General features: G+C 42.6%; 1 protein-coding gene across 1 annotated transcript in view; it reads right to left on the bottom strand.

Moving 5' to 3' along the window:
• Positions 1 to 1845: 1845 nt before the first annotated feature.
• FAT3 (FAT atypical cadherin 3) overlaps positions 1846 to 26922 on the bottom strand; it is a gene marked incomplete at both ends in the record, with an annotated part of 425634 nt that continues 400557 nt past the window's right edge. The window contains 6 exons of the mRNA XM_081327912.1: positions 1846 to 2468; positions 3228 to 3263; positions 13763 to 13822; positions 20060 to 20173; positions 24235 to 24887; positions 25877 to 26030. Coding sequence (XP_081184038.1) covers positions 1846 to 2468; positions 3228 to 3263; positions 13763 to 13822; positions 20060 to 20173; positions 24235 to 24887; positions 25877 to 26030 — 1640 coding nt within the window. The remainder of the gene's footprint in view (positions 2469 to 3227; positions 3264 to 13762; positions 13823 to 20059; positions 20174 to 24234; positions 24888 to 25876; positions 26031 to 26922) is intronic.

The raw sequence follows: 26922 nt of genomic DNA, 5'->3' as shown, positions 1-26922 counted from the left end.
TGTCTCGGCTCAAAAAATAATTTTAAAAACAGACATAAACCTTAGTTACAATACTCTTGTAGCCTGAAACGGGAGTTGTAATCAACAGATCATTCAATTTCCAGCGTAATAGTTAGATAACCTTTGTAAATAAAGCTGCTTATTCCATGGCACTTTAATGAACTACTTGGCTTGATATGATTTATTAATTGGTGTCCTCTGAGGCTGAAATAAGTGCTGATTAGTGTGAGGACACCAGAAATATTTAATTTATCAAGCCAGGTAAAAAGAAAAATTTGTCACTCGGTGTAAAGAATTTTTAGAAAAGCTGTCTCAGTTTGGATGGAAGCACTCATTCAACATTGTGCCGACCATAAAAGAAGATAGGGTTAGGAGAAACGGGTGTTTGCAAAGGGGGTGTGTGGTTTGCAAAAGCCAAGAAGGCAACCTGCTATAATGTGATCAAAGCTACATCTTTATGTGTCAGATGTGTAACACACATGAAAAATGAATGAGCCTTAAGTTACATGGTCGCAGCCACCATCTTTACTTTTTCTGACCCACCTCCCCTCGCAGACAATCCCACGAAAGACCTGCAGGGACATCCATAAAACCATAATTCCCTTCCACCAGGAATAATTTATTGGTTCCTTTCAGTGGCTACTCAGCTGAAATCTCCTGTCATCTTCTTTTGTGTTTTGCACCCATGCAAGATGGAAGCTGGAATTCCAGTTACACGAGGAATGTGTATTCAGAAGTATTCAATCATGCGAAAAAGGTAATCTGCTTGGGGCTTCTTTTTCCCCCACCCCTAAAATACATGATGGCGATGGTGTCATAACCTACAATATCATTCTCTTTAAACAGTATTTTAAGGTAAAGCTAAATGAGTCCCTGCGGATTTTACTCCACTAGCTGTTACCAAATATAGGGTAAATGGTATTTAAAGATGAGTGGAAAAAAATTGCCGATGTATCCTAAGAATTAAAGCTTAGAAGATGCCCCAACAAACAAATAAATAAATAAACAACCCACCCACCACTAGGGCCATGCCTTTTTTTTTTTTTACTCCTGACCCACCCAAGGCTGGAGCATCAGCCCTGAATCAAGGTCAGCTTGGTGTTAAGTTTAACATGGAAACACCGTTGTTTAAATGAGCAAAGATTGACGGCTCAGTGGCATACGTTTTAGACTGAGGGGACAACCTTAATGCTTACCATTTGGCTCATCATGATGGCCAAATAACTCTTTAATTCTTGGTGTCTTTTAGAGTTAGAGCTGTAGGCATGAGTTGGAACCACTCCTGATTGGATGCCCTCTTGGTGCCTTGGATTACATCTCCCATTATTCATGGACTGAATGGCCAAGAAACATGCCGATTATCAATTATGGGAAGAGCAGCTTAATACTCTAGGAAAAGTATCGAGCTGAGGAAGATTGGTTTATACTGTGTTTATGAGTGCATTAACATAGTCAAGAGAATATACAGGGCAACGTAGAAATACTACATTGAATGTACCAGCAATTCTGAATGAACTGATTTAGAAATTTTCCTCCTTTTCCCTTCCTTTACTGATTAACTGGTCTGGGATTTAAAATGGGGTTTATTTTTGGCAATAAGCAGTAAATGCCAACTCCAAAGACTAATGGATGACCTTGGGTACTGATTTTCTGAGACAACCTGCAGTTTTCACCCTGTAATGCGCATGCACAACATTGATCTTCTGGATAGGCTGAGAATGGATTTGGTTGGATTCCAATCCTGCACCAGATGTGTGTCAAACACTTATGAAGCAAAAGAGAAGAGTTCAGTTATGCTATGAATGGGACCCAACAACAGCAACGGAGTCCAGGAAAAGAGCTCCTTCACACTTGGGTCTGCTGATGGATCTCCACAAAAGGAATGTGAATCTGATGGTGGTCCAGGGAAAAGTCCTCGATGCTTTCATAGTCACTCATGGCAATCTCAGAGTCATCGAAACCACAGCCCATCGAAACATCAGACGAGGATGCGTCCAGAGAATTGTGTAAAGACAAAGGTTTCTTGGCCAGGCTGTTGCCTGTGTTTGGTCCTGGGCCAACGCCAAAAGTACTAAATTCGTTCCCAGCCTGAGACCCACCGTTGTCCATCTCATTGGGGAAGGGGTGAGGAGGGAGGTACTGGCTTGGGTGAAACTGTGGCCGTCTCTGGCAATCTGAGCTCAGCGTGCTGGCCATGGAGACCGGCTGGGATGGGGGCAGGGCTTCATAGTGGTCTGGGTAATCCTCTGGGAGGGGAGGGGGCAACTGGTCTTGGTTTAAAAACTCCTCCTCATGCGGTGGAGGGTAGTCACTGTCAATATCATAACCCCCAAGGTAGTAATCTGTCTCCAGCTCTCTTGTGCTCCCCTGATGAGCTGAGCTGCCATCGGCCGTTTCATAATGGGGCACCTCCTCAATGTCAGATAAACGTGCATTTGGCATCCAGTCAGAAGTGTCCCAGTGGTAAGCTGCAGAAGGAAACACAACGCTGCATTAGAAAAACATGGCGTGATCTTTAAGGGACGTGCAACCAGACCCACGTGCACATGAGACTTTATGTAATGAAGCTGCTTAAGCAAATAATCAGCATGCATCTTAAGATTTTTTTTTGCGTGTGTGTGTGTGTGTTTCTGTGAAACATCAGCCAAGCATGCTTCGGGCCAAGTGAATTAGAAGCAACTTCACGTCACGGGAATAACTGACACAACACAGACATCTCTAAAGAATTTTTTAAAAAAATAATTAAAGTAAAGGAAGTAAGAAATCAAACTTGCTGAAAGTCTAAATCTGCTCACGGAAAGGCAGGCAATCGATGATTTAGGTAGAAAAGTGTAGAAATACAGACACTAGAAAAGTCAACATGCAGTTGTGTCCATTTCCAAGCTCTTGGGAAAAGGGGGAAAAAAATCACATAGGCGAACGAAGTAACAGGCAGAAAAGGAATAATAATAATAATAATAATAATAATAATAATAATAATAATAATAATAATAATAATAATAATAATAATAATAATGGAGTAGCAAAACACTGAAATAAAAAGGAAAAGCAATTCCCATGGTTTTCTGCAGGACCAAAATATATCTCGTAACATGCTGTAACATGCAAAATCTAGATAAAAATAAAGCCCAGGTCAACCAGGCTAAATCAAGTGTATTAGTAGCATTTTGAAAATCCCATCAAGGCCACCCTTTTCCAACCATTATGGCAGGCAGATGCAAAGTCACCTCTGTTGCAGGTCTGTCCTTCATCCATACCAGAGACTGTTAAATATAAAGTGAAGAAAAGAAAGAAAAAAAACAACGCTGGAAATTCTCAAGTCTGCAACCAGCAGAGTTAAACAGAGCACTGCAAAACATCTTGAAACCATGCTATATGCTTCTAAATGCATCTGATGTAAAATATGATTAAAAGTACTTTTAAGCCATGCTTCAATGAAAGGTTAAACGTTATTCTGCTTTTCGCTTAATCAAACCTACAGAGGCACAAATGGAAGCAGCATTTTACACCAATGGACAGAATGGATGACTTTAATTATCTGAAGCAGACATGCAAAACTGACTTTGGATTTAACACAAAAGTCAATACACTTTTCTTTTCTTTTCTGAAAAAGATTGTGATGCATTTCTTTCTTGCTCACTGTGAAACAGAAAAAAAAAATTAAGAATCTACCATGTTCAGGGCCGGTTCAAACAAATCTGGGCCCAAGTACGCTCAGATACCACGGTGAGGGGCACGGTATAACAACCTGAACAGAACAGAATGAAAAAGTAGTCAATTGGGCCACTAGAATCAAATAGCACAGAATCCGTCCCTATCTTTCCATCTGGGAAATGGGAAATCAGCTAAGAAGGAACAAGGAAAGCTCTCTCTCTCTTCATTTTCCCCCATTTCAAACCATCTCCTTAAACCTTCTCACTTGGTGCCGACAACACTAAAGTTAGGAAAATATCTGAGAGTTGAAGAAGCTGGTGGTTCAGGAGGCCAAGGGTTACCGTTGGGGTGGTGATGCAAAATTAATGGACAATCTCCTTCATGTGGATGGATCCAGGATCTTTTGCTGTGACCATTCTGGAGCGACACACCAATTTTCAGATGCCTTTTAGGTCAAAATGATGAACAACCCAATATTTGGTTGGTCAACTACAGAAGACTCAAGGGGGCTTTGGAGGCCACAGGTTGAGCACCTTGGCCAATATGAGTATGTGGTCTCCACGCTTTCAAGGCTGACCTATTCCCAGGCATAAGAAGAAATGGTGTAACGTTTTCTATACCGTATGGATTATCTGATCTGTGACCTACTCTGTAAACATTTAGCAAGCCATGTTCCAGAAATGTACGTGTATTCCACTGCTCAGCTATTAAGCTGCCATTAAAGGAACAGAAGTGCCAGGTAATAACAGACACTGGAAATTCAAGTGAGGGAAAATAATGTATTTAATAAGGGCCCTAGTTATTCTGATGAAATATGGTTTGCCTGTTTTTAATCATAAGCAGTAGAAACATGTTAAAAATACATAACATTAATGTCAGCAGTCGAGAAAGAATTGAAGCCTTTCTGAAGTGCCAATCGCATGTTTGCTATGCAACGGGTTAGTGAAACACAAGATCTCTGTGCAATCTAATGGCTGGGCTTTGAGGAGACTTCCATTATTTTTATGATGCATTGTGTCACCATCATCATTTTAGCCACTGTCTACCCACTGCGGGATGAAGGCCTCTTCCACATGTTTCCAGCCTATACGGTCCTGATCTTTATTTTTTCTTTTTTGTCAAGTGGGCCCATAATACTTGATGTGCTTGATCCATCTTGTTTTAGGGACTCTGCATTGTGTAATGACTTTAATTAACAGATTTGAAAAACTGACTGTGGATTTAGAACAAAAGTCAATACCCAAAGATGTTGTAGGGTTGGTTTTTTGTTTTTTTTTAATAGGGCTGCTATCAGGTTTTGCTTCAATCAAAAAAACAGAACCAGAACATGTCAAAAATGGTACCAGACAGGGCTCCGTCCCCTTCCAGATTTCAATCAGGAGTAGCATTTTGACACTATTCTCTATGCAAATGTAATTTTTCCCTCGGACCAGTCATTTCCAATTCTAGAGGGTGGTGCTCATCTCTGCTTCTTAGCCGAGGGAGCCAGCATTGTCTGGAGACATTTCCCTGGTCATATGGCCAGCATGACTATACACCGAGGCACATAATGCTGTAATCTTCCCACCGAAGGGGTACCTATTTATCTACTCTCATATGCATGCTTTCGAACTGCTAGGTGGGCAGGAGCTGGAGCAAGAAACGGGAGCTCACCCTGTCATGCAGTGCTTGGGTCTCGAACCTGGACTGTCAGCTTTGCAGCTGACGAGCTCAATGTCTTGTTCTCTATGGCCATGCCTGAAATTGTGCAAGAATGTACTCTGTGTAGCAAGTTCCACAATGCATGGTTGGGTCGCTATTGTGGAAGAGTTGCAAGTAGTGTGGCAAGTGTCGAAAACTTGCAAGACCACAGCAGGACTTTTTTTTTTAAGAGAGAGAGCAGCCTGCAGGATCAGGTTGGATTGGATAAATATGATTTCTCCAAGTGTTTCATGAACACACTGTGTGTTTTACGGGGATAAAGAAACTAGGCTAGCCGAAGGAAGAGATTTTCTCTCCTACCAATGGTTGCAGCTCAGGTAGCACTGTCTGAACCGGCCCTGACTATACAGAAACAAAACAAAAGCACACACTCAAAACGTTCTCTTGACCAGGTGCAAGGAGCTTTTGTGTGTCACTCGTTGCAGTGTGGTTCTCCCCAACCTGGTACTCTCTAGATGTGTAGGAAGAGTAATTTTTTTTAGTTCGAGGCCATGCCAACTTGGACTTTGGAGAGCCTTAGAGGCTCACATCATCTAAAAGATGCCAGGTTGGGCAAGGCATGGTTTAACTTTACACAACACAGCAGAACTCCACTAACCTCTTAACTTGCCTGCTCAGCAAGATACAACAATTCCTTTTCCCTTCCTGGGTTGAAGCAAGAATCCCACAAGTAAGGACTTACGCATTTCTGAATGGAAATATTCGTTTGTTTGGTTACTTTGGCTACTTCCAAGAACTGTAAAAGTTCTTGCATCAATGCCTGCGCCCTACTAAAGTCTTTCTAAACAATAGCCTTTTCCCGAAGCATCTGGATAGAAATTTGCCGGTTATTTTTTTCAGATTTACTAATTTGGGATTACAGTTCCCTCATTCCCTGAAGGTGGTGATGTTGGTTAGGATATTACAGTTCAAAATATTAAGGAAGGAACCAGGCAGGAAAAGGCTGCTCTTATGTTTCTGATCAAGGTATTCCCATGCTTTCAAATGTTGCATGTTATAAATTTACTTCCTTCCTTTCATTTCTTTTTTCCCCCCTGACTTACACTTACATGCGCTCAACTAAAAATGGTAAAAGAGAAAATAAAACTAGGCAGGTTTTATAGAGAATAGGTTTTATAAATCTGATTAACTAGATCAGCTCAATAGGCTTTATAAGATTTTATGTCTATAATTTTCTACTATCTTAAATCTACCCATCGATCCATCCATTCGTTATGTACATCAATATTTTGGTGATTTCTCTCTCCCTCCACCTTCTTGCCCTGATCACTCACGGTAATAAACTTTGTTCTGTTCTGCTTCGTTGTAATTCTTCCAGTTGGTATGATGGCAATAAGGAAGCACAGATGCAGAAAGAATAGGCAAAGTGGGATCCATAAAATCATAAGGCCGGAAAAGACCATTTACACCATCAAGGCAACCCTTGATCAGTGCGTGAACTTAAATCAAAATATCCCCAAAACCTATCTGGCTATCAATCCTCCATTTGAACATAACCAATGATAAAGAGCAAACCTGGGCATTTTACGGCTCTAGGGCCACATCCAGCCTTTTGGGTATCCTTGTCCAACTGTAGGATATGACCAAGCGGAGCCTTCACGCCCACAAAAGATCTAAGAAGTCCCATCCACCGTGAATTCCATTGACACTCGTCTACTGCCAATTTGCTCTGACTGTTAGTAGCTCAGATTCTTGTAGAGAGCTTTAGCGTACAATAAGCCTGTAAATTCATTTGAACTGCCTGGGCTCCTGATTTCCTGTGCCTGACGCCGGCCTTCTTGAGGTCAATTGAAAATTAGAAATCAAATGCACGCAATACAGCTGTGTTGCTTTTATTCTGAAGGCAACTCCTGATTATTCTCAGCTTACACATGTGCATCCCTGCATGCCTTTGCACCTCACAGTAATCAGAGCCACAGAATTTACTGCTTTTTATAAAGCAATAAAATTAACATTGAGCAGAATTCAGGCCTCCACATCAGTCCCCTATTGGAGACGCCTGATCTACAACATTGGTTTTCAGTTCTTTTCCAGGCAAGGGTGACACTTTACATTTGAGGCTGCATTCCAAAAGGAAGGTAGCACCAAACAAAAAATGTGATTTAATTTAAACGTTTATTGTCATTAAATTACATTACTTAAAAACAGTGGCTTGGATCATTCCACACAAGTTGAACAGTTTCCCCCTTGTCTTATGCTAATGCCCGAAATTCTGCAATAACTTCCACAAACAACCGGAGGAAATATTAACCGTCTTGCAAATTTCTTCCTAAGTGCTCATTAGAGTTTTGCAAGTATTTACTTTGGAGATTTAATTCAAAGCTGATTTGATCACTGTGAATTTTGAGCTGAGTCTGAAAGTCAGTCCAAATTGTTGCCTCAAAAGCACTGAGATGCTGTTGCGTGTACTTTTTAAACTGATTCTGAAATGTGAACTGAATGACTTAATTTGATTATAAGAACTGAATTGATTTTCTAAGCTGAATTATTCCCGCCAGATTTTGTCAGCCCTACTGTAGGATACTGTCCTAAATTTAATGGACAGATATCAATCCTAAATCTGGTGCCTTCTCTGATTTCCAAAGACAATGCGATAGTCCAAATGATCTATAGGAATTTATGGAATGAGAGGAAGCTACTGTATAACAGTCTATGGTAGGGTTCACAGGTAAGAGTGTGGATTACCCATATATGCTTGCATTTGGCAAGGTGAACAGCAGTTACAAACCCCTTGCAGAGGTCGAAGTGTACATAGGTGGAGAGATTCCTCTGCTACGTCTGTGGACAGCTTCCCATGGAACTCAGGCAGGAAACACACTCAAATGAGCTGATTCTACCTCATTCTAGGGCTACATTAACAGAATCTTACAAGTCTGAAAGTACAAATCTCCTGCCGTCTTTTTTTATTACCTGCTCATTTAGAACAGAGGTCCCCAACCCTTTGGGCACCAGGGACCGATTACATGGAGAAAACTTTTTCTGCGGACCAGAAGGGGCGTGCTGTTCTGTGCTGCCCACACCATGCGGATGGGACTTTGCTTGTTTGTGTGCACCATTGCTGGCATGCTGCAGCCTGGTACCGGTCCATGGACCGGGGGTTGGGACCCCTGAGTTAGAGCAAATTGTTTTTAAGTTTCTTTCCCTGCCCATTACTCAGCTATGGGCTACTCTCCCTTTTGTCGGAGGACTCTTTAGGCAGCATCGCTTCTTCCCCTGTCTTACAAGGTCACATTCCCACATTCCAGTACATGGGGGAGGATGCAGGGAAAAGGAATCAAAAGGAGAATACTCTGAGTCAGGGTAAAGATGTTCTAGCTAATGCTACAACACCTAGAGCCATTTAAAGTGTTGGAGAGAAACCGATAGAATGAGAATTTCGAGTGTGAAATTTAGAAGGGGGACCCCTAATAAGAATTTAAAGAGATGTTAGTGGTTCCTGTGCTAGAATACAGGTAGTCCTTGACTTATTACCACAACTGAGCCCCAAATTTCCATTGCTTAGCAGGAATGGTTTTAAGTGACTTGCACCCCATTTTATGACCTTTTGCTACAGATGTGAGGCAAATCATTGCAGTTGTGAAGTGTGAATCACGCCGTTAAGCGAATCTGGCTGCCTCCATTGACTTTGCTAGTTGGAAGCTAGCTGGGAAGGTTACGAATGGTGATCATGTGACCCCAGGACATTGCAACCATGGCTAATACATGCCTGTGGCCAAGTGCCTAAATTCTGATCATGTGACCAGGGGGATGCTGCGACGGTTTGTAACTGGGAAAAACCGTCATGTCCCTTTTTTCAGTGCTATTGTAACTTCAAACAGTCATTAAATGAATGGTTGCAAGTCAAGGACTACCTGCCTGAGAGTAAGATTTTCTTCTTCACCTTGTGTCAGGGAGGATCCTAAGTATATTAAAACCTCAAATTAGCAGGAGGAGGATGACACAGAATCCCTTTTTAAAAAACAGCAACAACAATATTTGGCAACCACAAGGGCACGGGCAAAATGGGCTGCCAAGTCAGCAGTGGGCCTTACAAGGAACAAAGTGAAGAAGGCAACTTACAGCAAGATAATGTAACAAAATATACATGAAAGCAGAAATTTAAGGAATGCTCCCTTATGTAGCTCAGGAAAGAATCTGAGAATTGGGGGCTTAACTTAACAGATCTAGATCGTAAATGATTACAACTAGAGAAAAGAGTTCAGAGGAAATGGTGGTACGGGTTAAAATGGTCCCCACAACATCTGTACATTCTGGTTAGAAAAGCATCAGAAGCAATAGTGCAGTAGAATTATTTGAGGATTATTTGGCTACCTGTAGACAGAGGATGCAAGTAAAAACTGGTTAGTTATTAGAAAAGGGCCAGGGAAAAGAGAAGCTCATAAGAAAGAGGATATTGAGGAACATATGAAGACTAAATTAGGTCAGTAGCATAAAAAGAACAGTAAAAAGCCAAGATGGGGAAATCAGTAGGAGAAGAGGTTATATATGCAGTAAGTTTGGTCACAGAGCCCAAACGAGACCCAGAAAATTTTATTGGTTGTTAATCTTCAAAGTTCATCTAAGTTGCAAAGAAAAACAACAACAAGCAAACAAGGGTCAATGGAAGAAATATGCTTGGCCCAATGATACAGCTAGTCTTAACTGGTGTTAAAAGCAATAAAAATAATAATAATAAAAAATAGAGCAAAACACTAGTGCTCACCATTATTTTGTTAGAGGTTCTCCAAGAATAGGTATGCAAGTGTTCACATAGTTTTTGGGAAGATACTTTTGCAGACGGCTCAGTTAGCAAGATATATTATTGGAGGATTATAGCTCATTTAATTCGTGATGTGACGAAGGGCACCAATATTTCAATATGTCATCATAAAAGGGATTAGAGGAGACCTAGCAGCTATGGTTAACAAAGGCAAATGAAAGGAATTAGGAGGGAATAAGCTTAAATACCAAGAAGTGGGACTGAGTGAGGAAGCAAAAAAGAGTAAATAGTAACTAGAGGCTAAGATACAGCAGAAAGGACTGCTGTAGCAGGCTGAAGTTAGTTTGCAAGCCCTTCTAAATTTGTTCAAGGGAAAAAAGCTTGAGAAAACAAAGATTTATAGCTGAAATGAGGACACAGCTTTGGGAATGAGCAAGGAAGACTTCAGAACCACAAAGGTGACAAGACAAATAATACAACAAAGAGCATTCAAGGCTGGAGTAGACCTCTTGGGCCGTACCTGCAAAGGGATTTAGCTACAGCCTTGAGAAAGAAAAGAAGAAAGAGGAAGAGTGTGAGATTTAGACCAGCTTTGCATTGACCTTATTGTCCTCAAAAATGAGCATTGAAGTGTTGAGCAGGCTTTCCAGATTAAGTTAATATAACCAACACCAATAAAGAAGCGTTCCTGGAAATTCCAGTTTGGTCTAGTGCAGGAATGGACAATTAATTTTCCCAAGCTGGGACACATGTGAAACGGGAACTGTTGTGGAGGGCTGAACAATAGGTTGTGAAGGTGCACAGGCATGCACGCACGGACATATATAAATTGGGGGAAAAAATAGAAGTTGCCTTCAAAATAAAAGCAAGTCACCTGGGCCAAACAGGGGCAGCCAAAAGGGCAGATATGGCTCAGGGGCCATAAAATGCCCAGATCTGATTGAGTGATTAAAGCAGCCTGCCTAGAAACCAGGAAGTTGTGAATTCTAGTCCTGCCTTAGTCAGTGAAACTGGCTGGGTGACTTTGACCCAATCCCTCTCTCTCAGTCCAATTCACCACAAATGTTGTTATTGTGGAAAATAGGAAGAGGAAAGATTACAGGCAGTCCTGGACTTATGACCACAACTGAGCCCAAAATATTGGTTGCTACGTGAAAGATTTGAATTTTGTCCCATTTTATGACCATTTTTGCCACAGTTGTTCAAGTGAATCACTGCAGTTGTTAAATTAGTAACACGGTTGTTAAGTGAACTGGGCTTTCTCACTGACTTCGCTTGTGAGAAGGTCACAAAAGGTGATCACATGACCCTGGGACACTGCATAAATATGAGTCAGTTGCCAAGTGTCTGGTTTTTGATCACGTGACTATGGGGACGCTGCAATGGTTGTAAGTGTGAAAAGTCGTCATAAGTCACTTTTTAAAGTGCTGTTGTATCATTAAATGAACTTTTGAAAGCCGAAGTCTATCTGTATTAGATACGTTTGTTGCCTTGAGTCATTTATAAAAATAACAAAGGAGAGATAAAAAAAGATATTTTAAAATCCACGAGTGTCTATTACTTGACCTGGCCTACTTAGAAAAGCTGACATTATCTTAAGGAAGGGTGTGTGTAGTAGAATGAGTTGCTCTGATGGATTTGGATTTCAAATTAAAGGGTTTTTTCCCCTCCCTCTGTGGACCAGAATCAGGTTTTGTGCCATGCAGAGACCAAGAAGCTTTGTGCTTAACTTAGTTAAATCACCTGCCTTCTAGCTGGAAATATATAAAAGCACAGAAGCATTCAATAATGGACGAGGAGATTCTTGGACTTGTGTTTGTAAGCATGGACCAGCAATATAATGTCTATATCTGCACTTGGAGACCAGAAGGAGCGGAGGGAAAGGGTGGCTTGCCTGGGGCAAAGGACTACAGGATTTGGATAGTGGGCCCACTGTTTGTGAAGACAAAGATGATGGAATCCAAAAATCCTAGAACAGAGGTCACCAACCTTTGTCGGTTGGCGGACTGGAGGAAAAGGAAGAGGGGAGCATTTTACAAACGTCCGCACGCATGGGGCCGCAAGCATGTGTGTGCCACAAATGGAGTGGCGCTAGCGCCCGCGTGACACTCACTAGCCCTGTCCCGTTCTTGCGTAGTGCGGCGTTTCTGTGCCCTGTGGTGCAGTGGCGGCCATTTTTGCACATTGCAGCAGGATGGCAGCCCGTTTTTGTGCCCCATGGCATGGTGGTGCCGTTTTTGTGCCCCGCAGCGCGGTGGTGGCCCATTTCCGTACCCCACATTATCGTCCATTTTTGCGCCTTGCAGTGTGGTGGTGGCCTGTTTTTGCACCCCGAGGTGCGGTGGCGCCCCATTTTCATGCCCTGAGGCATAGCAACGGCCCATTTTTGCGGCCCTTGGCACGGCATCCTGTTTTTGCGCCCCGTGGCGCTAGCGCAAGTGACGGGGTGTGTGTGCACATGCCGTACACTGGCCAGCCTGTCCTGTAGCCCGGTGGCCAGCAGACCACAGCCCACTACCCAGCCCACAGGCTGGGTATCCCTATCCTAGTCTCTTTCTAGTCTCCCTAATATAGAAGTAGTGGTTGGTTAGTGATTGTTCAAAAGCTATTTACAACCTGGTTCCAAAATTATGGCGCCCTCTTGTGGTCACATGACCACATTTTGGGTACAAGGCAACTGGCTGGCATTTGCAGCATCCCTTGAGCCCGTGACCACAACATTTCCCCCCATTCCCCCCCCCCCGGTAACTTGTGTTTATTTCTGGTTTTCAGGAAAAAAAAGTCCCTCAGTGAACAAGGACTTCAGATAAGGACTGCAGTGTTTGCTTTACAACCGCCATAAAAAATCTGGTCTGGTCACAGGATGACCTGTTTCATCACCACCACGACTGTAATTGGCAGGCTCTATTATGGTCATAAGTCAAGGACCACCTGTAAATGTGAGCCCAGGAGTGAAAGCACACAGAAGTAAGCTGGGAGAGGGAGGAAGAGAGGCAGTGAAACAGGTAAAGACAGTGTAAAAAAAGGTCTACAGTATATGGACCTGTATATGGATACTGCAGTGTTTGCCTAATCATGAATTTATGCCAGTGTTTCTCAACTCTGACATCTTTAACATATGTGGACTTCAATTCTCAGAATTCCCCAGCCAGCATGGCAGCCTGGGGGATTCTGGGAGTTGAAGTCCACATACTTAAAAGTTGCCAAAGTTGAGAAACACCGATACAGTGTGTTAAGGCCACTGTACAGACAGTGGTATGTTAAATATCCCTTTTTAGCTGAGAATAACTGTAAATGTGTGCTTTCGTATCGTTGACACAGCTCCTTTGCATTCAGTTAGTCACATTTTGATTCAGTTTTGAAGGATATTACTTATTTAGGAACTCTCTTCCTTCCCCAGACAAAGCTGATTAGAAACAAAGCCTTCAATTCTCTAAAGTCTGGCAGTCATATTAAGCCAAGTATGGTAATTTGTTTTAGGTTGCTATCTTTCTAAATCTTCCATCTTTGCAAAAAGAATTGTTTGCCGAGCCCTGGCTTGTCAATGTGAGTTAACAAAGTTCTGCTGTGATCTTTTATACAGAGGAACAAAACCAGACAAACAAAACACTTCAACAAACATTAGACAACAGTGCAGGAGGAGGAGGTTATATATACATACATACATACATATATATATACAGCATATATATTGAAAAGATTAAATACCTTCATTTTCTATTGTGTCAACTACATTGTTGACAAGTTGTATGACAGTCACAATGGAAGCTTGTGGGAGGAGGAAAGCAGAAATAAAGGAAGGACAGTCTCAAGTTAGTATGTATTTATTTCACACAGAGGCGATCAGTGACATAATCTCAGATTAGCTGCGAGAGGAACTAAAGGGTAGATTGTTACAAATGATTTATGCAATGATTTAAGGGCATTTCACAACATCTGGTAATTCCATACACACACTTGGTTCCCCCCCCCCACACACACACATATGCAGTAGGGCAGGAAATGGGAAAAACACTCAAAAGTTCCTATGTGATGACTACTACAAGTTCATATACTCAACCTGCAGAATTCAATGAATCTGAAGATGTTCCCTAGTTGGATAATGGAATGAAAAAAACCAAGCTCAGAGAGCACCAAGGATTCCACAATTCAATGAATCTACCTGAATTGCTTAAAACCCCTTGAGAGATTAAGTGCTGCCTTTGAAGTGTCTCTTATCTTAGACTTAAGAGGCAGGCAGAATGATTCAAGGTGATTTTAAAAGTGTTTAGCTAAATTTTCTTCCCCACTATGATTACTTATTTCTTAATCAACACAAAACCTTGGTGGGAATTTACAAATTCTGCTTTGGACACATTTAAAGGCAGGTAAAAAGGTAGATTAAATGTTCATTAAATAGCTTCCATTTAAAGGCTACTTATTCCTTAATTATTTTTAAGATCCCTTTAAACTAGAGACGGCCATTTATTCCATGTTGCGTTTATCAGCTGTGTCAAAAGAGAGAATTTTACATTAGCAACTATCAGAATACAACCAGGAGACTAATGTTAGAATAAGACTTCCTTGCAGATCACTGGTTTATCTAGCTGAGAAATATCTCTTTGCCTTAAAACTTTATTCCACAATCATCAAGAGATTTTAATGATCAAATGTAGCTTAAACCTTAACTCCAAAGCAACAATTATTGGAATAAAGCATTTTTATAATATGGAATGGTGCAGGCAAAAAAGGGTGGGGGAGCCAGGATGAAAAACAAAATAATTTAAATAAAACATGTGTTGAATAATTTAAATTCAGCTATTATTTTTACATTTAATTATTTTCCTCTTTCATCATTTTGTCACGGTAAAATAAAAAGTTATTTGGTGACATTTTTCAAAGGAGTTCTTAGGGGCACACACAAAGCTTTGAAAGGTCCACAAATATCCTTGAATCAGCAGCTTGTCTACTTTGGAATTGGATATTGAACTTAACATCTCTAACATGCAGAGCATGGGACATTGTTGAGATCCATGATTCTATCCCCTTCATAATACTTGGCCACTTTTAAGACTTGTGGACTTCAACTCCCAGAATTTCCCAGCCAAGTTTGAGGAACCCTATAATACACCATCCCTCTTGAGGATGAAGAAAGAGGCTGGATCAGTATTACATTCCCACAGCCACCAAATTCCACATCTCTTCTTGGACAGCGGTTAAACTGAAGACCGTGCAAAGTCCCTCAAATCCTTGTGCATCCTGTTTTATTGCTGTTTCTAATTTGGGGGGATTGCTAAATGCTGTCCTAGTCCTAGAGTTTCCAGCCAACATGACCTTCAGTTGCAGCCCAACAAATCTAAAGGCCGATATCCCTCTGAAGATCTGCTTCCAAACCAGTGGGACTGATATCCACTCTCAGGATGCTGGGAAAAGAATGTGGAAGAGACAAGTCTCCTTCATACCATTCAAATAAAGGTAAACATTTCCTCTGTCCATTCCAGTGTCCAAATCTAGGGGGTGGTACTCATCTCCTTTTTCTTATTTGAGGGAGCCAGCATTGTCCGAAGACCCTTTCCGTGGTCATGTGACCAGCACGACTATACCCTGAGGCAAGGAATGCTGTTACCTTCCCATCAAAGTGGCACCTATTTATCTACTCACATTTGCATGCTTTCAATTGCTCGGTGGGCAGGAGCTGGGCAAGTAATGGGAGCTCACCCCGTTGTGTAGCGCTTGGGTTTTGAACCTGGGCTGTTAAGCTTTCTACCTGACAAACTGTCTGAGGTGGTATAGGTTCTCCTGCTTGAGCAGGGGGCTGGACTAGACGACCTCCTAGGTCCCTTCCAGCTCTATTATTCTATTCTATTCTATTCTATTCTATTCTATTCTATTCTATTCTATTCTATTCTATTCTATTCTATTCTATTCTATTCTCTATTCTATTCTAATCTGTTTTCTTATTCTATTCTATTCTATTCTATTCTATTCTATTCTATTCTATTCTATTCTATTCTATTCTATTCTATTCTATTCTATTCTATTCTATTCTATTCTATTCTATTCTATTCCAATCTCTGTATTCTATTCTATTCCAATCTCCCTATCCTATCCTATCCTATCCTATCCTATCCTATCCTATCCTATCCTATCCTATCCTATCCTATCCTATCCTATCCTATCCTAAGCTTAGCATTATTAACCACTGACCCATTGCTCCCCCTTACCATTAAAATAGGAACAGGAATGTGTAGGATGCAATGCTTGCTCAAGGAATAATTGGATCTGACCATCTGACTTTAGAAATCACCTGTTTATCCATGAAATAAGATGTGGCTACTTTTCAACTGTGCCCCACCAACTACTATCCCAGGGGACGTTTCCTGTTTCTCACCAAACACCCTAGAAATATTACCACGAATTACATATTTATTTCATTAATAGAGCTTTTGAAAAACCAGCGGGTAAGGCTTCAAAGCACTGACTTCAAAACATTTGTGACAAATTCTTCTGGCCTATGAAGGATCCCGGTGGGTCTTAGACACTGGGAAGACAATGCTTTCCTCTGAAGAATTTCCAACTCCCCAGAAAACAGGCAGAAATGAAAAGAAAGGAAAGACATTTGTTGCCAGTGAGTGCATGGGAAACTACGGAGATTTGGAGAGGAGAGGAACAGCTAATGGATACGACTGATCTAAGAAGGAAAGAAAACAGTGGACAAAATCAAGAGGCTCTAACCCAAATAGAAGGATGAGAAACCAGGAAATAGGTATAGGCAGAAGGGCTGGATAGAAACAGAAGAGGTGAAAGGATGAATCAGGGTGCTTAGGCTGTTGCTGTGACAGAATATCTGGGGAAGGCAGACTAGATGATCTGAAATTTTGTGTGAGAACATGAGAAAGACAGAGATGTTGGAGACAGTCCTGGGTGTGAATTACGAGGGCAATTTGGAAATAAACCTCCGTTTGGTTATCAATGACAAGACACTCGGAGATACAGAACTTTTATTGTACACATTAGAAAACTACAACATTATTATTATTATTATTATTTTAATCCCATTTATATCCCGCCCTTCTCCGAAGACTCAGGGCGGCTTACAATCTAAAGCACAATGTGCTTAGCAATAGCCTTCATTCTATGTATATGCCTGCTTATTAGGGCTTTCGCCCCCCCCCCAAGCGGCATTATTACAAAGTCAGTTTATTGCCCCCAACAATCTGGGTCCTCATTTTACCTACCTTGGAAGGATGGAAGGCTGAGTCAACCTTGAGCCATTACATTACTTATTGACATAAACGCCATTCAAATTGAGGCATTTGTCATAATGTCTTACAAGGTTTGACATTCCTTTGTAAGTTGCTCGGCGCCAAATCTGGGCCAAAGGAACTGCTTCAAAAGTCCTCGGGTGTGTCTAGAGGTGTACAGGCGAGCATTATCGTGAACCAACACCACACTGGAAGTCAGTGTGCCCCGATGCTTGTTATGGATGGCTTGTCGTGAGTTTTCATAATGTTTCACAACAGACATCTGAATTGATGGTCAAACCACGCTCCATGAACTTCACTAGCAGTTATTCCTTTGGCATCTTCATATTTGGTGGGATTTTCTATGGCACCACTTCCGGTGTGGTGTTGGTTCACGATAATGCTCGCCTGCACACCGCTAAATGCACCCAAGGACTTTTGAAGCAGTTCTGTTGGGATGTTTTTGATTACCCTCTCCCCATAGCCCAGATTTGGTGTCCAGCGACTACTACAAAGGAATTTCAAACTTTGTAAGACGTTATGACAAGTGTCTCAATTGGAATGGTGATTTATGTCGAAAAGTAGTGTAATGTTGTAGTTTTCTAATGTGTACAATAAAAGTTCTGTATCAGCGAGTGTCTGTCATTGATAACCAAACGGAGGTTTATTTCCAAATTGCGCTCGTATCTACCATGAAAGAGAAGACATGATGATCAAAAACTGGTTTTGTATTTTGAGGGACAGATCCAATTCAGGTTTGGGGGCAAATCCTTTCTATTTAACCAGTATGGGTGGGTTTGTTTGTTTGTTTTTGGTAAAATAAACATTGGGTGAGTGACTGCAAACTCTACTTAGCCATTTTATGAATGGGTCCCTTCCACATTTAAGGCAATCCTTTAGTCCTTGTATCTCAGCATTCCAAACGTGCCCAATAGCTCCATATAAGTTTGGAGGCCCTAGCATGGGGAGACCAATTGGTTGGGTTGGAGCAATTATGATGACTTCTCTGTTAGCCTTGTGAACCAGATGCATTACTGGAGCACCTGAAGAACGGATCAATGAAGATGGAAATTCAGATGAGAAAGACAGAAGAGACACCGAGACTATAGCAAGGGAGTTTTCCTGCTGAACGTAGTATAATGAATAGCGTTCTTCCATGACTCCTGAGTCCAAGTCATGTTATCATTTTAAAAGCCCTATTCAGTTATTCTGGCATCTGAGGAACAAAATGCCACAAGCACTTGCCTTTCTCTTAAGGACTAAGAAAAAGTAACTCTTTTGGCATTGAAGGCAAAAGGAGAAGGGGACGGCAAAGGAAGAGATGGTCAAGTAGTGTCACTGACACAATGAACGTGAATTTGGGCAAACTCTAGGACAGAGGTCCCCAACCTTTTTTGGGCAACAGGGACTGGTTACGTGGAGAGAAGTTTTTCCGCAGACTGGAGGGGTGTGTGGTTTCGTGTGCTGCCTGCATCCCACAAATGGGGCTTTGCTTGTTTGTGTGGCCTGGTTGCTGGCAAGCTGCGGCCCGGTACCGGTCCACGGACCGGGGGGTTGGGGATCCCTGCTCTAGGAAGCAGTGGAGTCCGGGGAGGAGACAGGCGTGCTCTGGTCCATGGGTTCATGAAGTGTTGGACATGATTTAGCGATTGAACAACTTTTTTGGCAGCACAGAATCAAATTTTTCTAACAAAAAATGACCGGGACGGAATTCCTGACTCCCACGGATGGGGCTTTGTTTGTGCGGACCGTTTGTTGGCATGCCACAGCCTGGTAGTGGTCCACGGACCAGGGGTTGGGGACCCCTGCTATACAGTATCAAGCTGTGTTTGGAAAAGGAAATATCACATCATTGTCTGTATCATAGCAATGGCATAATTTATTCTCTCTTCAATGATCTTGTATCACTTTGAAGACTAGAAACATCAATGTAGGCCTTGCTACAGAGTTTCAGACCTTTTTCCTTGAAATTTTATCTGCAATTTCACACGCATTACCCCGTTATGTGGGAGTATTCTTTGTATACATTAAGCTTAGTACGAAGCTGGTTACAGGTAATCCTCGACTTACAACAGTTCATTTAGTGAACCGTTTAAAGTTACGACGACATTGAAAAAAGTGACTTATGTCGGTTTTCACACTTATGACCCCAGGATCTCGTGATCAAAATTCAGACGCTTGGCAACTGGTTCTTATTTATGGCCATTGCTGTGTCCCAAGGTCATGTGATCCCCTTTTGCGACCTTCTGACAAGCAAAGTCAATGGGGGATGCTGGATTCATTTAACAACCAGGTTACTAACTTATCAACTGCAGTGATTCACTTAAAAACTGGGGCAAGAAAGATGGTAAAATGGGACAAAACTCACTTAACTGTCTTGCTTAGCAACAAAAATTTTGGGCTCAGTAGCGTCGGAAGTTGAGGATTACCTGTAACAAGTTAATAGTGGATTTCCTTGTTCTCCCCATCTGTAGAGATTGTGTAGTATCAATATTATATAGCAATCACACCATGCAATTGAACATTGTGTTCAATTGTGTCCCAGTTTGTGTTCATTAGTGTTTCTTATTATTTTATTGTTCGGTCTGTATACCTTCCTTCCTCTGTACACCGCCCCGAGTCCCTCGGGAGAAGGGCGGTTTATAAAAACTAATAAATAAATAAATAAATAAATTTCACTCAGTAGTGACTTACTAGAATCCTAGTACCCAAGACCTTTGTGATGATAACATAAAAATGATTTCAAGCAGGAAGAGGATGAAAATTAGTTCTATATTCTTACCGTTATCATCACCAGAATCTGACTGGTAGGAGCTGAGAGACTGAACTTCTGAATTGCTGCCTTTATTGCTTCCAGACAAACAGGTCACCTCTTCCATATCATCAAGTCCTTTGCCTACACATGTGGAAAAGAAGAGAGAACAGGTTGTGTGGATATACAGACCTGGGTTTCAGAGCACATCACATCCAAAGAGACTTCTTGCTTCAGAAATGGCTCATCATTACAGGTAGTTGTCAATTTACGACCGGTTGCTTAGCAACTGTTCAAAATAACAACAGATTCCCCCCAAAACTACTTACGACCCGAATACGCCCTCCCCATCACGAGACTGCATTTTGGACACTCAGCAATGTGCCCAGATTATGGCTGTTTGCAGCATCCCACTGTCCTGTGCTGTATTTTTTTTCCAGAAATGCTGGCGTTGGCTTCCAGGTTTCTGTCAAAAATAAAATGCCTGACTTCCAGCAAACAACGGATTTACTTAACTGTTGTGATTCAGTGTCAGCCTGTGCTCCCAGCAGCTGAGTCTGAGGAATCTGAGGAGGAGGAGGAGGAGGAAGAGGGGTTTGGAGAGCCTTCAGTGTCAGAGGGAGGCTCTGATGCACTGCAGGACTCAGCCTGGCCCCTCCAGTCATGTTCCTCATAAGGCTCAGCTGTGTGAGGAGGAGGTGTCAGACTCAGAGGAGTCACAGTTGAATCTGTTCAGAGGTGCTAGAAGCAGAAGGCAATCCAGCAGAGGAGAGCAGAGCAGAGCAGATCTATGAGGCAACTCGGTGAAAGGAGGAGAAGGCATTGAGAAGCCACGCCTTGGGACAGATAATAAAAGGGAAAGGTGTGGGCGGGGCCATGCTGGATCAGGAATTCTGGGAGTTGAAGTCCATGAGTCATAAAAGAGCCAAGGTTGCCTACCCCTGTAAACTAAGATGGAAGTCTAAGCTTTAAATGTGGGTCCCAATAACTGGAAAAAAAATCCTGCCAACTTCCTATAAGAGACAAGCAGGCTATGTGTTATTTCTCCAATTTCTTAGAGGCAGCTTTTCCATTATGGTGTCTTCCCAATGTCTTGAGACTTCAGATCCCAGAATGCCAGTTGGAGAAATCTGAAGGTTGACTTATATATCAGATGGTTCCAAATTCGTGCATGCAACATCTACTTATTTACATTGCTGTAACGGTAGGGCGAGAATATGCTATTTGGGACAAAAATGAAATAGCAGAATAACGGAAGGGACCTTGGAGGTCTTCTAGTCCAACCCCCTTGCTCAGGCAGGAAACCCTATGTATCATTTCAGAGAAATGGTTGTCCAATCTCTTCTTAAAAACTTCCAGTGTTGGAGCCTTCACAACTTCTGGAGGCAGGTTGTTCCACTGATTAACTGTTCTAACTGTCAGATTGCTACTCTCCTTGATTAATTTCCATCCATGGCTTCTTGCCCTGCCTTCGGGTTCTTTGGAGAGTAGGTTGACTCCCTCTGCTTTGTGGCAACCTCTCAAAATATTCCAAATTGCTAATTTTATCATGAATAGAAAACTGTGTAATTAAGATACAATACAATTACGGAATTAATAACATTGTGCATATGTTCAGGTGGCTGTATCTCAGGGCTGTCATATGATTAAAGATTATTCTGTTAATCCGTAGTTGAGAGTTTGCTGATTGACTCATTTACAGCGGAAGTCAATACTGTTGGTATGCCACAGAAGTACTAGGCTTATTCTGGATATGTGCCACTATATTATATGTATGTTCTAGCTGGTAGGATACAGTCAACAGTCCGATAAACAGCTTCTGGATAGAGATCCTAGCTTGAACAGAATAATTAAAAGGAGCACGGTGGTTAGGATGCTGGGTTGACAACAGTGATGTCACTTTCAACATGGAAAAAGTAGTAGTAATAGAATAATGTGAGCATGCTTGGAGAAAAACTCGGAATTAGTTATCCTAGGGGCACATTGGTCAAACTGTGTCAAAACCAACCGGTACTATCTTTAATTGAGCTTACTAACCCAATCTAGAAGATGGTAGAGGATAAGAAGGCCTAGAGGAACGTTATCCATGGGGTTGCGATGGGTCGGACACCACTTCGCAACTAACAACAACCCAATCTACACCTTCACTTATCACAACAATTGTGCCCATTCCTGCACTAAGAGACTTTGTTCAAAGTGACTCTTGCCTTAACAAGTTTCCTTTTGGATTACTGTAATCCTCATTGGAGGAGAGTATTTATACTTCAGGGTTAATCCTTGGTGCTCTCTGAGCTTGTTTTTCTTTTTTCTTTTCTTGCAGACATTTCGATACCCAAGTAGGTAACGTCATCAGTGCTAGGTGATGATTCTAGCACTGATAATGACATTATCAGTTAGGAAATGAAACATCTGCAAGAAAACAACCAAGCTTGGGGAGCAACAAGGACCCCCCTCAGTATTGTAACCATGCTATACATAGCACTGTCTTTGAAAAGTTTTTGGAAGCTGCAACTGGTTCAGAATACAGGAAAGTAGATGCTTTTGTTATTTTCTGCTATACCCATAGAAAGCTACTGTTCCACAAGCAGCACCGACCCTCAGTAGACCTCCTAGTGTAATTCAAGGAGCTGGACATCTATTGTTGTGGCCCCGACCCCCGCGCCTGTCCTAACCGAGGAAGAGGACTCTGAGGATGATGGGGAGGAACTGGCAAGGCCTCCCTCGCTGGGGCCCTCCTCTCTGGTAAAGCCTCCGTCTCCATCTGAAGGCCGAGAAGAGCAGCCAGGGAGTAGCCAGGCCAGGAGAGAGCTCGAGCAGCTGCAGCAAATACAGTCTAGTGAAGATGACTCGAGAAAGATGCAGGGCCAAGTGTTTACAGCAACGTAGGTTGGGTAGGAGGGCCAGGGAGTAGCTGAGTCATTGAGCCACACCCCATAAGGTATAAAAGGGGGAGTGGCTGCTCTCAGAACTTTGTGACAAACAATTTAATTCACCACAGCTTCTGGTCACGTCTGTCGGATTTCTCTACCTGTGTGAACCCTGGTCTGGATTTCATGCCTACGCTTCTTCATCTCTGCTTTTCGGTTTGTTTGTCTGGACTTTCTTGGAATTTCTTGTTGGCAGTTATCTCATGTCAGCGAACGTTTGAAATAACTAGCCTATTTTGGCTGACTGTGGGTAGCTTGCTGCCAAGACTTTATCGGACAGCAATTATATTGTGGTATAAAGACTTAACCCTTTTGTTTCGTACCTGCTTGTCTGTTTGTTTGAACCTTGAGGGAGGGGGAACAGAACATCTAAACAGTTTTGGGCCCTCTGTTGATGCAGCTTCGGATTGCATTGGCTTTTTTGGCAGCTGCAGCACACTGCTGGCTCATATTTAAGGGACCGTCCACTAGGACTCCAAGACCTCTCTTGCTATTGTGCCAGGTTCCACCGATTCTATACCTGTATATTTGGTTTTTCTTGCCTAAGTGTAAAAACCTTCCTTTTCTCACCACGGAATTTCATTTTGTTAGAGAGGGCCCGGTGTTCAGGTCTGTTGAGATCCTTCTGGATCTTGAGCCTCTCTTCTTGGATGTTGGCTATCCCTGTCAGCTTGGCGTCATCACAGTTTGATGCATTCCCTGCTCTTCTTCTCCTATGCTTTAAAAGGTAAAAGTAAAGGTTCCCCTGCACATGCGTGCTAGTCGTTTCTGACTTTAGGGGCCGGTGCTCATCTCCGTTTCAAAGCCGAAGAGCCAACGCTTGTCCGAGGACGTCTCCATGGTCATGTGGCCGGCATGACTAGACGCCAAAGGCGCACGGAACGCTGTTACCTTCCCACCGTAGTGGTCCCTATTTTTCTACTTGCATTTTTACGTGCTTTCGAACTGCTAGGTTGGCAGAAGCTGGGACGAGTAACAGGCGCTCACTCTGTTACGCGGCACTCGGGATTCGACCCGCCAAACTGCTGACCTTCTGGTCGACAAGCTCAGCGTCGGATTTTAAGCAGGGATATTTCCAAGCTTACTTGAAGACGCTAAGAACTGAGCCTCGGATCTTATCTAATCTACGGTCACTCGTACTTATTTATAAGCAGGTCAGTTAGAACCCTTGAACCAGCCATTAAACAAGGTTGCTATAAGGTCAAAATCAGCAATGAGGAAAGAAATGTGATTTTTTTAAAAAAAATAAAATCAGAAAGCTAAAGGGACATTACTCACTTTCAGTGCCATTTTCCCAGGTCTTCCTGATGGAGTCACAATCAGAACGGCACGGAGATACAGTTGGCAGGTTGGGAGCTACACTGCATACTACAACACCCCTCCTTGCGGTCAGGATCCGGGGAGATTCAGGATGGAAGGTTGTCATCTCTTGATGTTCCATCCCATGTCCATCAACTATCTTGTCCAAATTGTTCCTGGATTCACTCTGGAAGCAAGGGGTGTAGGCCATTGGCCTCACTGGGACCTGAGGAGGTCCCACCTCTTGATAGATATTGCGGCTGTCCCCTCCGGTCCTCATATGCTTGAACTGAATGCCGTTGCTTTTGTGGAGCAGAGCAGCAGTAGCTGGATCTTGGACTAAAGTAATGTTGTTCCGAGAATAATTTTTCCGGAAAACTTTCTTGCGGAAGACGATGAAGAGGACTACCAAGAAAAAGATGATGAAAAGAACAACAGCAATGCCTATCAATTCTTCTTTGCCCACGTAAGAGTGGCCAGCTTGGATATTAGGAACAACGACGGGTCTTAAGCCACAATGCTGGCCCACGTATCCAGGAGTGCAGTTACATAGAAAGGAGCCAAACACATTGACGCACGAGCCCCCATTCTCACATTCCTCTCTTTCACATTCGTTAATGTCTTCATCACATCTACAAGAAAGAAAATAAAAGTGGGTGAGAGATTCTAGCAGTTACATGTCTTTGCCTTTGACAGACATGTCAAACACAAGGCCCGGGGGCCGGATCCGGCCCGCGAAGTGGTGTCATGTGGCCCGCGAAGCCATCCTGGAAACAGTGAGGGAACGGCCCCCACTGCCTTGGCCCTGGCCCAGAGACCCTCCTCCTGCCAGAGACCCTCAGTTCTGTCCCACTCCTGCCCAGGCCCCCATAGGCACCCTTGATGAGAATGATGTAGAGCTGGCCATGCCCACCCAGTAGGCCATACGCACTCTAGCCACGCCCACCCAGTAGGCCACACCCACCCGCCCCCCTGAGGGCAACCGCAATGCTGATGCGGCCCTCAATGAAATTGAGTTTGACATCCCTGCTTTACAATAACAATAACAATAATAGTAGCAGCAGCAGCAACAGCAGCAGCAGCAGTAGTAGTAGTAGTAGTAGTAAGGGACCTTGGAGGTCTTCTAGTCCAACCCTCTGCTCAGGCAGGAAACCCTATACCGGGGTAGGCAACCTTGGCTCTTTTATGACTCGTGGACTTCAACTCCCAGAATTCCTGAGCCAGCATGGCTCAGCTTGGAAACCTCTCGCTTTCCCCTCAGCATGGCTGGCTCAGGAATTCTGGGAGTTGAAGGCCACGAGTCATAAAAGAGCCAAGGTTGCCTACCCCTGCCCTATACCATTTCAGACAAATGGCTGTCCAGTTTCTTCTTTAAAACGTCCAGCATTCACAGCATCTGGAGGCAGGTTGTTCCACTGATTGTCTAAGAGTACAGTATATCACTAAAAGCCATAATTCAGCAATTAAATGTAAAAAGTGACTGCCCCTATACGCAAGCTTTGTACCATCAGTGGACTTAGCTCTCCAAAATTATGTTACTTGCTACGTCATGCTGTAAACTAGTGATGCCAAGTCCAAAACTTTTGAGGAGCCCTGCACCCTAAGTGTGGACTTTACTTACGTCACTCCAGTTAATCCACTCTTGCAGGTGCAAATGAAGGCACTGCCGATGGGGTCACAAGATCCTCCATTGTGGCAAGGATTGGGAAAGCAGGCGGTGATCTCCGATTCACAGTTTCGCCCAGTGAACTGAGAAAGGCAACTACACTGGTAACCTTGGTCAGGTGGAAGGAGAGAAACAGAAGGGCAGGTATAAATTTAAGCGAGAAACGAAACTGCAATTCTCCAAATAGTGCTATGTCGCACTGGGAAAGTTAGCAGAAATAAAAGTGGTATTTTATCCCCCTCTGGTGGTCAATTCAGAGATATCCCTCAATCAGAAACCTTACACCAGGTGCAAAGCCATGCACAGATTGTGCAGCATGCATTCCTTTTGTTGGTTTACCGAAAAGTCTGAAGGCTATTTCACTTTGGCGAAGAAGGAAGTCAAAGCTGTAACAACAGAGGAGTTTACAGTACAGTTTAGATTCATTGCCATATATATATATATATATGAATCAAGACCTTCCAATTAGCTAAGTTATTTCTACACAGTCTACAGTGTAAGAGGCATAGTGCACATGGTGATTTATCAAGCCGCTCTTATGTGACTGGATGCCTACATTCGAAAGTGTCCTGTAGGTTGCAAGGAAAATAATAATAATAATAATAATAATAATAATTATTATTATTATTATTATTATTATTATTATTATTATTATTATTATTATTATTAATTGAACTTATATACCGCCCTTCTCCTGTAGGAGAATAGGGGCTGCAAAGATTTTCAAAAGTTTTGGAGAAGTCTTACATCTTGATAACAAGATAGAGGCAAAAGCAGGACCCTTTAAATTTGAACGCACATCCCATTCAATGCTGGCCTAAATTTCACAGGCAGAGAAAATGATGAAGGAAGCAGATTTGTTGATCATCTGCAACTGTGGCCCAACAGCAGCTTCAGTGCCACCCATCATTTTCACTGTTACAAGTAGTCCTTGACTTACGACCGGGATCAGGACCTCTGCCCCTAAGTGATGTGGTTGTTAAGTGAGCCTCGCTTAATTT

Source organism: Vipera berus, assembly GCF_964194415.1.
Source record: "Vipera berus genome assembly, chromosome: 4".
Lineage (NCBI taxonomy): Eukaryota > Metazoa > Chordata > Lepidosauria > Squamata > Viperidae > Vipera > Vipera berus.
Note: the sequence above shows the minus strand (reverse complement) of the source record. Positions and strands in the feature narration are given on the sequence as shown.